This window comes from Bufo gargarizans, chromosome 7, assembly GCF_014858855.1.
Source record: "Bufo gargarizans isolate SCDJY-AF-19 chromosome 7, ASM1485885v1, whole genome shotgun sequence".
NCBI lineage: Eukaryota > Metazoa > Chordata > Amphibia > Anura > Bufonidae > Bufo > Bufo gargarizans.
In genome coordinates, this window is record NC_058086.1 from 33,417,247 (window position 1) to 33,430,884 (window position 13,638).

General features: G+C 42.2%; 1 protein-coding gene across 1 annotated transcript in view; it reads left to right on the top strand.

Moving 5' to 3' along the window:
- COL24A1 (collagen type XXIV alpha 1 chain) overlaps window positions 1-13,638 on the top strand; it is a 231,165-nt gene that overhangs the window by 164,337 nt on the left and 53,190 nt on the right. The window contains exons 31-33 of the mRNA XM_044301461.1: window positions 1,670-1,714; window positions 7,007-7,060; window positions 13,487-13,540. Of these exons, the coding sequence (XP_044157396.1) occupies window positions 1,670-1,714; window positions 7,007-7,060; window positions 13,487-13,540 (153 nt within the window). The remainder of the gene's footprint in view (window positions 1-1,669; window positions 1,715-7,006; window positions 7,061-13,486; window positions 13,541-13,638) is intronic.

Genomic DNA, 13,638 nt, shown 5'->3' on the forward strand with positions numbered 1-13,638 from the left:
AATTACCACAACGGATGCTCAAAATAAAGGATCCGTTTTTGTTTTGTTTTTTTCTTAAATTTTTCTGTTCTTCTGAAGGATGATGTGAACAAACTCTAATTGTGACAGCTCCTCCCCCTCCCTTCACCGTGACCTCTGCACAGGTCACAGAGCATGCCCACAACATTCTCCCATAGAAATCAATGGATGATCTCCAGAGTAAGGCCCCTTGCAGACGAGCGTGTCCGGATTAGGTCCGGATGCGTCTGGTGCATTGCGGCAAACCCGCGCGAGTAGGTACGCAATTGCAGTCAGTTTTAACTGTGATTGCGTTCCGTTGTTCAGTTTTTATCGTGCGGGTGCAATGTGTTTTGCACGCGCGTGATAAAAAACTGAATCTGGTACCCAGACCCGAACTTCTTCACAGAAATTCAGGTTTGGGTTCAAGGTTGTGTAGATTGTATTATTTCCCCTTATAACATGGTTATAAGGGGAAATAATAGCATTCTGAATACAGAATGCATAGTACAATAGCGCTGGAGGGGTTAAAAAAAAAATATTATAATTTAACTCACCTTAATCCACTTGTTCGCGCAGCCGGCATCTCTTCTGTCTTCTTTTGTGAGGAATAGGACCTTTGATGACATCACTGCTCTCATCACATGGTCCATCACATGATCTTTTACCATGCTGATGGATCATGTGACAGACCATGTGATGAACGTAGTGACGTCATCAAAGGTCCTATTCCTCACAAAAGAAGACAGAAGAGATGCCGGCTGCGCGAACAAGTGGATTAAGGTGAGTTAAATTATTTATATATTTTTTTAACCCCTCCAGCCCTATTATACTATGCAGTCTGTATTCAGAATGCTACTATTTTCCCTTATAACCATGTTATAAGGGAAAATAATAATGATCGGGTCCTCATCCCGATCGTCACCTAGCAACCGTGCGTGAAAATCGCACTTGCTTGCGGATGCTTGCGATTTTCACAGCAACCCCATTCATTTCTATGGGGCCTGCGTTTCGTGAAAAAACGCACAAAGAGGAGCATGCTGCGATTTTCAAGTGATGCGTGAAAATCACCGCTCACGTGCAAAGCCCCATAGAAATGAATGGGTCGGGATTCAGTGCAGGGTGCAATGCGTTCACCTCACGTATTGCACCCGCGTGTAAATCTCGCCCGTGTGAAAGGGGCCTAAAGGTTTCTATAGTCCATGTGGTTGTTATAAAGCACATTTCTGTTAGGAGCAGCTCAGGCATAATGGCTGCCCCATAATTATGTACAGAAAATAGATTAAAAATGCAATCACAAATTTATTTTTATTTTTTTAATAAAATTAATGTTAATATTTGATTTTACTTTAGTAAGGTAAATGATGCTTTCCCTTTAAAAGATCTGCTAAGTAACGAATTATGACAAGACGGAACAACTACGAGGGGACTGTGCGATACTTGCTAGTGCTCACTGTCTTGCCTTATTATACCAATACTGTCAGAATTTGTCATGACGCTCCGTCCGGAGCATTGTTATTTTGTAAAGTTAAAATGAAAACTTCAATAAAACTTGATTAATCTAAAAGATCTGCTAAGATGTTACTCGTGATGGTTATATTGTATTAAAATGTTCTTATTGTTGCTCTTTTTGCTATGATATATTTATATAAGTTGTCTTTCGTATACATAGGGGAAGGTGGGGAATCCTGGAGAAAGAGGCGAACAAGGAAAACCTGTAAGTAAGACATTGAATGGTGAAAATGCTGACAAGAATGTCATCTATGGGGACTTGCAATTAATGTGTGTGTCGTTAGTCATGTAAATAGTGAATAAAGTATAATATAATAGTATAATAAAAACAGTATAATAAAGTGGAACAGACAGATTGACCGACAGACATCAAAGGGCTTCAGCGGAGATCTGGAGATCTCCTATGTGAATTTTAAGCCATAGCCAAACTGGAGACAGATCACCCAACTGCCGATTCCATGGTGAGGACAAAGATTTTTTAATGCGAGGAGCAATTTCAAACTACACTACACAGCTGCTACAGGCATGAGGCTGAACATTGAAGAGCATGCAGTGCGCACACGAGGGAGGCGACCCCTTCAAACAGCTGATCGGCAGAGGTGTTCAGAAGTTGGACCCCTGCCAATGTGATATTTATAGGTCTACAATATCTTAAAGGGGTTTTGCCACTTCAGCAAATAGCATTTATTATGTAGAGAAATTTTCCACGGTTACGACCCCCCGTGCAGTCCAGCAGCAGTGGCCGTGCTTGTACACTATAGAAAAAAGCACCAGCCTACATGAGCTCCCACGGTCTCGGCCACCAGAGAGGCTGGCATTTTTTCTTATAGCATGCAAGCACGCTGCTGGATTACTGGGTGGTTGTAACTATGGAAACGAGCAGTGTATAATGTGAACAATGTGAAAAATAAACCAAGCCAGCAAAAGAGACAATATGGACAATCACAATACATTAGTAAGTGCCTTGAATTAACATTTTCTACATGATAAATGGATGCGGACAGCACACATATCACATTTGTGTGCTGTATTGTGATTGTCCATATTGCTTCCTTTGCTGGCTTGGTTCATTTTTCTATCACATTATACACTGCTTGTTTCAGCATTGGTGCTCGTGCTTGCACACTATAAGAAAGAATGGTGGCCGGGACTGTGGGAGCTCATGTAGGCTTGTACTTTTTTCTATAGTGTACAAGCACGGCCATGCTGCTGGATTGCAGTGTGATCGTAACCATGGAAACTTTCTCTGCATAATAAATGCTATTTGCTGAAGTGGCAAAACCCCTTTAAGGCCACTCGCACATCTGTGGCAGGGTGATCTAGCATGCAGCGGTTTCTCTCAGGCCAGTTCTCAGCATTTTTGGAGGATTGTGGCCATATCTCCACTGGACCTTATTATAGCTATTGGGTCTAGCGGGCATTCCGGTTGCATCTGGAAGTGCCAGATCCGGAGAACTCCAGCAGCCTGCCGGAATTGGTGCCGTACATGTGAAAGTAGCCCAACACTGCACAACCTGAACTGATAAAATTCTGATTACCTGTAGCCACCACTAGAGGGAGCTTATTCCATACAGTTCCAAATTAGTATTTTTTAAGCTGATAAACATAATTATTTTGCGACAGGTGGCAGAATGATCGCAAATAATTGTGGGATAATATACGCCCTACTAAATTCTAAGAAGTTTAATGAGTTCCATAAACATTTAAAAGTTCATTTATATAGGTAATTCAACACTGAGGCGATGTCTAGGCATTTCATCATTCCTTATAGTACACAGCAGCTGCTGTAGAACCTCTTTTATAACAGATTCCTTTCCATAATAAATGTATTCCTCATCTTTAAAAAAAAAAAGAAAAAGATGTACACCAGCTAATGTACTTTGATTATGAGGTTCTGGAGCAGCTAGGACACAGAACTGCAGAACACACTGTAGCTGCTGAAGAACCTCTTTTTAAAGATAGTGGAAGCAATTTCAGTCAATCCCAAGGAATGTCCTACAAAAGTCACACAAAAGATAACTTCTTCGGGAAGAAATAAGCAGCGGCAATCTAGCGCCGCTTATCTCTGTAATCATCAGAATTTGTATAAATATTATATAAAGACAAGTCAGTGGAAAATTCCTATTGACATATGTTAAAAAATAAATAAGAGCGCGCTGCCCTACAGATGACCTTCTAAGTATGGAAGCAGGATGTAAGCACGGCTCCCCATCCCCTTTAAAGTTCTTAGAGGATTTTTGGTTCCCTGTAGTCCGTTATACTGTACATAATTAGATACAGATTCTGAAGTTGCGCTGTCATGTGAACAGATGATCAGGATGCATTGCAATTGTAAACTGAACTGAATAGTTACATTGTACCTCCCAAGTATTTTGGTGGGACAGTCCCTCTCTGTGCTAATGTCCCTAGTCTGGGACTGACCAGGACATCCGCAGGAACACCAAGGAACGATGGATATAACCGTCACAAGCGAGGGCTGCTTTACACTGTGTCTATGAAGTTGCAGTGGGGGCCTGTCTGTAACAGCTGGGCTCTGACCACAACCGCCATGATCAGGGATAACTCTGTTCTTGGCAGTTTAACCCCTTAGATGCTGCGGTCAATAGCAACACTTATGTTTGGAAGGGGGAGAGGGCTAGCTTTTTCATTCCAAAGCATTACACAAGCAATCATATGATCTCTGCTTCAAGTTCTCTAGTGGAAAAAAAGAAGACAATTACGTTTAATAAAGTTTCATTAACAGTAATGAAAAATAAAGCCATTTTTCATTAAAAATATATATTTTTTTAAATAGTTTATAAGAAAATACACATTTGGTACTGCCTTGACCCATAGAATAAAGATTCATGCCACACGACGCATGACGTAAAAATAGAAACATTTTATGGTTTTTTTTCCCGATTTATCCACCCCCTCAAAAGATTTATAAAAATGAGTCAATAATTTATGTTTCTCAAAATGGCATCAATAAAAACTACAAATCACCTTGCAAAAAAGTTGCCCAGAAAAATATGTTCTGGCTCTGTAAGCTCTGTGCAGCTAAACAAAATTATATTTTTTTCCCATAAAGCATGTTTTAGTGTGCAAAAGTATGTTACTATTAACCATTTTTCAACCAAGTTTTTAGATTCATAATCTCTTATATACATATATATATAAATGAGTTTCTGTCTGTCTGGACGTCTGTCTGTCTGTTTTTTATGCACGACCAAACAACTTGAACGATTTTCACCAAATTTGGCACACAGGTACATCAGGTGTCCGGGAAGGTTTTAGACCGGGTCTCAGTTCTCTAGGACGTATCGTTCCGGAGATATTCCCAAAAAATGACCTGCATTAGCCAATACAAGCTGCAAGTCTTTCACTCATATCCGAACTGCCATACACATGGTCACATGTCCCTTATCAGCCAATAAAATCTCGCAGGCCCTTAGTCTCTACATACACACAGTTTTACTCCAGGTTTCCATAATAACCCAGTCATTTTTCTTAACTGCTGTAGGTCAGCTTTAGGCTAGGGCTACAGGACGACAATAGGTCCCACGACTCATAGGGCACAACTACGCTGTCATGATGAGGTATAGGAGGAAACACCAAACTAACAACCAGGAGGGAAAGGGAAAGCCACTAGGCCTCAACGCTAGGGAAAGGAAAAGGTCACCTCCTAGTAACCCTACTCCTGGCCCTGACTTCTAACCGTATGGGCACCCCTTGAAGGTAGAAATGACAATACCCGAGGAACCTGGGACCCTGGAGACCCTAGAGAGCCCTAAGAATATTGTCAGGGCTAAGGCAACCCGTTCCTTCCCCGATGAAGGAACAGTTGTCTCCCTGAGGCCTAGTAACAAAAAGCAAGGAAGGGAAAACAAAACACAAATGCGACACTTAACTTCTGTAGTGATGGAAGTGCAGGAACACCAGAGACGACCTCACACCAGCTCTGCCAAACCCAAATGAAGCTATCTACCGCACAGTCAGAAGGGTGGGGCAACACTAAATAGGGTAGAGTAATGAGTACTAAGCTACACCTGAAACAGGGGATGAGGTCACAAACAAACACTGAATAAAGAGTAATCAAAGAGACTGTTAGATTCCTCCACGCTCTGCCAGTCTCCTTGATCTCCTGACATCTGTCACAGAAGGGACCGTGACATACGCTGCTACATGCATACATCTTGGATGAATTTTTTGCAACTGTCGCATGGCGCAGTGCAACACCATAGCCTATCATTATAAAAATTGTTGAGACAAAATGTCGCGCCACATATGTCGTTGTGTAGGGTGCTGTGGAGGTCATTGTTAAATGGGCGGCCACTGTGGAGGTCACTGTTAAAGGGGCGGGCACTGTGGAGGTCACTTAAATGGGTGGGCACTGTGGATGTCACTGTTAAAGGGGCGGGCGCTGTGCAGGTCATTGTTAAAGGGGCAGGCACTGTGGAGGTTACTGTTAAGGAGGCAGGGGCCACTATTAAAAGGACAACTGCTGTGAAGGTTACTGTTAAGGCAGCAGGGTACTGCGGAGGTCACTGTTAAGGGGGCGGGCCCCTGAGGAGGTCACTGTCAAAGGAGTTGGGTGCTGTGAAGGTCCCATTTTAAAGTGGTGGGGCACTGTGGGGGGGGGGGGTCAGTGTTAAGGGGTGGGGGACTGTTAAAGGGGCAGGTCGCTGTAGAGGTCACTGTTATGGGGGATACTGTCTTTCTTATAACGACACACACAAACATTAAATGAAATAGATGAAATATACCCGTGTGAAGCCAGGTCCTTCTGCTAGTTTGATAGATAATATATCTATATAGCGGAGCACAGTCATCATTATGACCACAGGCAGCCACCACTAGGTGGAGCTAAGTGCATATGGATTTAAATAGCTTGTATTGAACTCGCAACACATGTGTGCAGTGAGCTCCCCCTAGTGGCAGCCACAGTTATGACTTCAATAAATGGTTCCCTTCCACCATGGGGCCCATAGCAGTCCCACTAAATAGGGGCAGTATAGTTTGTGTTAATATACTTAAGATAGAATTATCATTGCAACAGCTCCAAAGGATGACATTTTTTAGGATCATGCAGTTCTGTAAAGATTTTCATCCTGGGTAAAGATGCATAGAAAAGGCACATGTTCGCTCATCATGTTACACATATGTAGACTTATTCCTTATGAAGTGTTCAGACAGATGCCCCAGGACTGTTTCACTAATAAGCAGATGACATGTCAGCGAATGACTGCTAGAGAGGAGATGTTATGGCAGAAAGACGTGAGGGACGTGCTCACCTAAGGAACAGATTTTATGTCTGTGGAATGACTTAAGAGGCCCTCACAGGTCTCTACCAGAGATGCAGCATTTTTGTGTAGATACTCCGATAGTTACAGTCTTTGCAGCTGTTGGAAAACTACAGCTGCCATCATATGCTGTGGCTGTTAGGGCATGCTGGGTGATGTAGTTTCCCAAAAATGGAGAGCTACAATGATTGCTTTTCTTTTGTTTTTCTTTCAAGGGCATCCCTGGTCCAACGGGAAGCGTGGGAGACTCGGGTCCTCCTGGACAATCAGTATGATTATTCTTTATATTATATATAATTTATTTCATATTTTCTTACTGTTCATATAGAACCAAACATATAAGCTCATTCACATTATAATCATCCACCTTGGTCCCACACAAGCAAAGAGAGAACATACAAGCTCCAAGCAGATGTTGTCCCAGTGCTACAAAGCAGCCGTGCCACCAAATGAGCCACTGTGCCACTAAGGCCAAGTTCACCCTTCAGTTATTTGTTCAGTTATTTCCATCAGTTACTGTGAGCCAAAACCAGTAGTGAAGCCCCCTCAGAGATTTTATAAATATGCTAATAAGCTTGAAAAGAGCCCAAGGGGCTCAGCCATGCCCATTCTCAGTGAGCCCTGCTCCTCCACTTATCTGGTCTTCTCCTCCCTGTTGTGGATGTCACCCTGCCGCATCAGTAGCATCTCGCACATGCTCAACACCAGGTAATGTGAGCGCTTGTGCGCTCTGAATTTCTGTGCCGGCATTAGCCTCATTAACGGAACTGTGCACTCACCTCACCAATCTCATTCCATGTCCATTCTGATGCTTACCAGTTCAGGGCTGGCCTCTACTTCCTGGTTCCTCTTGACACACAGGAAATGACTGCTCAGCCAATCACTGGCCAAGGTGGGTCACCACTGCATGCAGTGATTGTCTGAGCTGTCATTTCCTTTGTGTCAAGAGGAATCGGGAGGTAGAGACCAGCCCTGACCTGGTATGTGTAGACACATAAGTGGCAGGGGACCGGTGAGGTAAGTGTTTTTTTCATGCCAATTTAAAGAAATTAAAGTGTGCACTTATTGACATCACTCCAACTTTACATTGAGGATATCATTCCTTATTCTACACTTCTCAACACTGAAATTGCAACACCAAGAAGGAAAAATCGCGGCATTATGGAAATCACAGGATCAGCAGACATGTTAATGATATGCAAATTATTTAAAAAAATGGACACAAAATATTCAAAACCTCTCTATTTATTCAGTACACTGAGTTTGAGTGATGCACTTACGTACCATGGCATGCTATCAGTGAGGTTATCAATCGTGGCCTGAGGAATGTTCTGCCACGCGGAATGCACTTGAGCACTCAAATCATCAAGATCTGCTGCTGGCAGCTCCCTTTGCAATTGAAGACCAATGAAGTTTCAGATTTGCTTGATGGGAGACAAGTCCGAAGACGCTGCAGGCCATGGTAGCTTACAGTAGTACGAGCAACATTTGGCCTGGCATTGTCCTGTAGAAAAAGTCTCCTAGAGGAATGGCAGTACCACATGTTCCATGGCCAAATCTATGTAACGCCAAGCAGTTAGTGTACCTGAAATTAAGACTAGAGGGGTCCAGCTGCCCATATATTATGCCACCCTACACTTTAATCCTGGGAGTAGGATTGATGTGACATTCCTTTCTGAAGGCCTCTTAATGGCGGTGCCCACGTGGTCTCCAGACCAATCTCTGGCTATCATTGCATTCGAGAGGAATAGGATAGACCTCCATTGCCATCTTGCGCTGCAGCATTATAGCCTTTGCTTTCAATCTGGCTTTTATGACCCTCTTATCTGGAGCTCAGTAATCATCTGCAGATTTGAGCAACGCCTGCTACTTCTTCGATTTGCATAACCTTACAGCTTGTCCTTGTTGGTGTTGCAATTTCAATGTTGAGGAGTGTGTTGATAAGATAAGAATATTATAGAAAAAAAATCTTAAGCACACTTCCTGCCCAATATAGAACATTTTCCAGTTTGCCACTTAGTGGTCATAGCTGGTACTGCAATTAGGTCACTTTGCTGCACTGTGGCACATCTGCTTTCTTTGATCAATGACTGTTGACCAGTTCCTGCCTGAAAAAAGCAGCTCTGGTGTAAAATACGGAAACGTTACAACCCATTGCTAACAAATCTCAATGACTTTCCTATACATATTTGTACAGCTCCATGACCCAGAAAACCAGATTGATTAGTTTGCCATTTATAATATCGTTATTTTGTTTCATAATAATGTAAAGAACAATAGCCTTTTATGAGGAATCCACAAACTGTAGGGAGTAATTCAGAGCAGATTTCCACAACTCATTGAAGCTCATTTTGCCAGAATTCAACCAGATGTTTATAATTTGTTCAATTATAAACCAAATGTACTCAGGTTCAGACCGTCAGACCCCACATGTCTGCCTCCAAATACTGCAGTAAATAGGAGTTTGAGTAAATTGCAGTGTTTATCCTAGCCCCTGAGTATTAAAGGAACACTACAAATCCCATAACCAAATATCCTCCTTATTGGATACAAGCAACCAACTTAAATATTATTGGGCTATTGTAAATTAGATAAACATGATGCTCCCCATGGCAATATGGCCAAATATAGATAACCGTGGTGGATCCGCAATCAGCAGTAAGATCCAATAAAACTAATAGCAATAAGCACAAAGCTAATAGCTGTGGCTTACACTATGGTAGTTGTATTCAACAATGGATTTACAATAATATTAATAATAGGAAAGCCACTGGTAGCCCGTGCAAAGATGTAAACCCGCGAGCAGTGATCTAAATACGCAAGCAGCGGTATATGCTGTATGCCACAATTGCTATGTATCACAATTGTATCCAAACTAAATCAACTGTCGTTCAGCAGAACATAAATCTAAACAGCGCAGATAATCCTCACCGTGCCGCAAGGTAAGTGCACAAAATCTCTTTAGTCTGTTTTGGTTGTATCACATTTGTGCCTTATACTTTCACACTTGCGTTTTTCTTTTCCGGCATAGAGTTCTGTCAAAAGGGCTCAATGCCGGAAAATAACTGATCAGTTTTATCCCCATGCATTCCGAATGGAGAGCAATCCGTTCAGGATACATCAGGACGTCTTCAGTTCAGTCATTTTGACTGATCGGGCAAAAGATAAAACAGCAGCATGCTACGGTTTTATCTCAGGCCAAAAAAAAAGGAAAACTTGCCTAAATGCTGGATCCGGCATTCAAAATACCGGAATGCCGGATCCGTCCTTCCGGTCTGAAAAAAGTAAATGCAGGATGACACCGGAAAGACGGATCCGACATTTCAATGCATTTTTTCTGACTGATCAGGCATTTTTAAGACTGATCAGGATCCTGATCAGTCTTACAAATGGCATCAGTTGGCATACGTTTTGCCAGATCGGAATCTAATCAAATTGTTTAAGCATTATGATGTTGCTTGCACGTATATGTTTGAGCTTCTGAATTGCCAGTTACTCACTGTTTGTTGAATTGGAACGGAGTCCTGTACCTGCCGTGGCGTCCCACATGTGTTGCCCAGACCGCAGGTATGGGACTCCAATTCAACAAACGGTGAGTAACTGACAATTCAGAAGCTCAAACATATATACGTGCAAGCAACATCATAATGCTTACACAATTAACAGTATTAGGGCTCTTTCACACTTGTCTTGTCCGGATCCGGCGTGTACTCCATTTGCCGGAATTACACGCCGGATCCGGAAAAACGCAAGTGAACTTAAAGCATTTGAAGACGTATCCGTCTTCAAAATGCGTTCAGTGTTACTATGGCAGCCAGGACGCTATTAAAGTCCTGGTTGCCATAGTAGGAGCGGAGAGCGGGGGAGCGGTATACTTACAGTCCGCGCGGCTCCCGGGGCGCTCCAGAATGACGTCAGAGCACCCCATGCGCATGGATGACGTGCCATGCGATCACGTCATCCATGCGCGCGGGGCGCCCTGACGTCACTCTTGAGCGCCCCGGGAGCCGCACGGACGGTAAGTATACTGCTCCCCCGCTCCCCACTACACGTTACCATGGCTGCCAGGACTTTAGCGTCCCGGCAGCCATGGTAACCACTCTAAAAAAGCTAAACGTCGAAACCACGTTTAGCTTAAGGCCGGATCCGGATTAATGCCTTTCAATGGGCATTAATTCCGGATCCGGCCTTGCGGCAAGTGTTCAGGATTTTTGGCCAGAGCAAAAAGCGCAGCATGCTGCGGTATTTTCTCCGGCCAAAAAACGTTCCGGTCCTGAACTGAAGACATCCTGATGCATCCTGAACGGATTTCTCTCCATTCAGAATGCATTAGGATAAAACTGATCAGGATTCTTCCGGCATAGAGCCCCGACGACGGAACTCTATGCCGGAAGACAAGAACGCAGGTGTGAAAGAGCCCTAACTCTAATATGCAGTATTGTTTGGACTGCCTTTTTTTCTATTACTAATTGCAGAGAACAATCAATAATTCACTGCGCAGTGTACAACAGTCCATGTAATCAACATTAACCAGCAGGACCATTGTAACATTATAACATCTACCACAGCACGAATTATTTTGACCTGAATTAATATATAGACTGTCTATCTGTATTAACCATCATAGGGCACAAATGTGATACAACCAAAACAGACTAAAGAGATTTAGTGCACTTACCTTGCGGCACGGTGAGGATCATCTGCGCTGTTTAGATTTATGTTCTGCTGAACGACAGTTGATTGTTAGTTTGGAATGTAAACATAAAGGGTCAGATTTATCAGCTGACCGCTCACTCCACTTTCACATATGGCTAAAGTCAGTTTTAGCCAAGTCAGATTTATGATCGGCCCTTTAAGACTGTAATAAATGTGGTTTGACGGTAGCAGTTTATCCGTCAGTAAGCAGCTTTACAAAAGTCGCACGTTTTTATGAAAAAGTCGCATAAGATAAGCATGGTCCTCACTGGAGTGAAATTGCAACTTTTTTGCGACTTTTTAAATAGTCCCAATAGTAAATCTGTCTAGAGATTCATTTACATAAGAAAACACGCCCACTTTCAGAAAACTGGCGAGCATAGTGCAGAGCAGAAAAAAGTCGCAAATTTGTGCGCAGTTTTGGGACTTTTTGGGGGACTTTTTCACTCCATTATTCTGACCTGAGCTAATGATAAATCTGGCCCAAAGTATACAATTGTGATACATAGCAATTGTGGCATACAGCATATACCGCTGCTTGCGTATTTAGATCACTGCTCGCGGGTTTACATCTTTGCACGCGCTACCAGTGGCTTTTCTATTATTAATATTATTGTAAATCCTTTGTGGAATACAACTACCATAGTGTAAGCCACAGCTTTTAGCTTTGTGCTTATCTCTGTTAGTTTTGTTGGATCTTACTGCTGATTGCGGACCCACCACGGTTATCTATATTTCAGTCACTATATTTGGCCATATTGCCACGGGGAGCATCATGTTTATCTAATTTACAATAGCCCAATACCATTTAAAGTTGGTTGCTTGTATCCAATAAGAATTACAGGAGGATATTTGGTTATGGGATTTGTGTTTTATATTGTGTAACATTTTTGTGGGGATATTTTTAGTGTTTTAATTTTTCACGAATTTTTTATAAACTTTTTTAAAATAAACATACTATTATTTTATCAATAATATTGAATCCCTGTGTTGTCCAGATGAAGGTGTGCCTAACTACAGGGTGGGCCATTTATATGGATACACCTTAATAAAATTGGAATGGTTGGTGATATTAACTTCCTGTTTGTGGCACATTAGTATATGTGAGGGGGGAAACTTTTCAAGATGGGTGGTGACCATGGTGGCCATTTTGAATCCAACTTTTGTTTTTTCAATAGGAAGAGAGTCATGTGACACATCAAACTTATTGGGAATTTCAGAAGAAAAACATTGTCAATGCAACCGTCTCAACACCGCAGGAGAAATGCTAGCACAGGCTTCCAGTATCCGTAGTTTCAGGTGCTGCACATCTTGTATCTTCACAGCATATGCAGCTGTGCAGCACCTGAAACTACGGATACTGGAAGCCTGTGCTAGCATTTCTCCTGCGGTGTTGCTATCAGTGTGTGAAGAGTGGGACAATCCAACACAATGGGCAGCACATTGAACACATTTTATAAGTGATCAGAAACTTATAAATAACTCATGAAAGAATAAAGTTACGTTAAAACCAAGTACACCATTGTTTTTCTTGTGAAATTCCCAATAAGTTTGATGTGTCACATGACCCTCTTCTGTCACATGACCCTCTTCCTATTGAAAAACAAAAGTTGGATTCAAAATGGCTGACTTCAAAATGTCCGCCATGGTCACCACCCATCTTGAAAATTTTCCCCCCTCACATATACTAATGTGCCACAAACAGGAAGTTAATATCACCAACCATTCCCATTTTATTAAGGTGTATCCATATAAATGGCCCACCGTGTATATTTGAATATATGCATATTTCTGTTTAGACTGGGTCAATTAGTTAGCGCACCTATTCCTTATCAGTTAGCAGGTGAGCCACCTCATTAATTGAATATTGAAGGAACACTGTAAAATGAAATAAACTTCTGGGGACACCGATTCCCCATTAGCCAATTAAATATATTATCATCTTAAATTACATTTTTTGGGTTACTAATATGAAATATATCATTAATCTTAAATGTTAGGGACCAAGGGGACCACAAGGAGATGCAGGTCCACCTGGAGAAACAGGGCTAGAGGTAAGTTCTACCTTTTGAAAGTTGCACTCTTATCTACATATATCCAGGGGTACAGGCTCTTATTGAAGAGACTCAGTAGTGTGTGGAGACAGGCAATG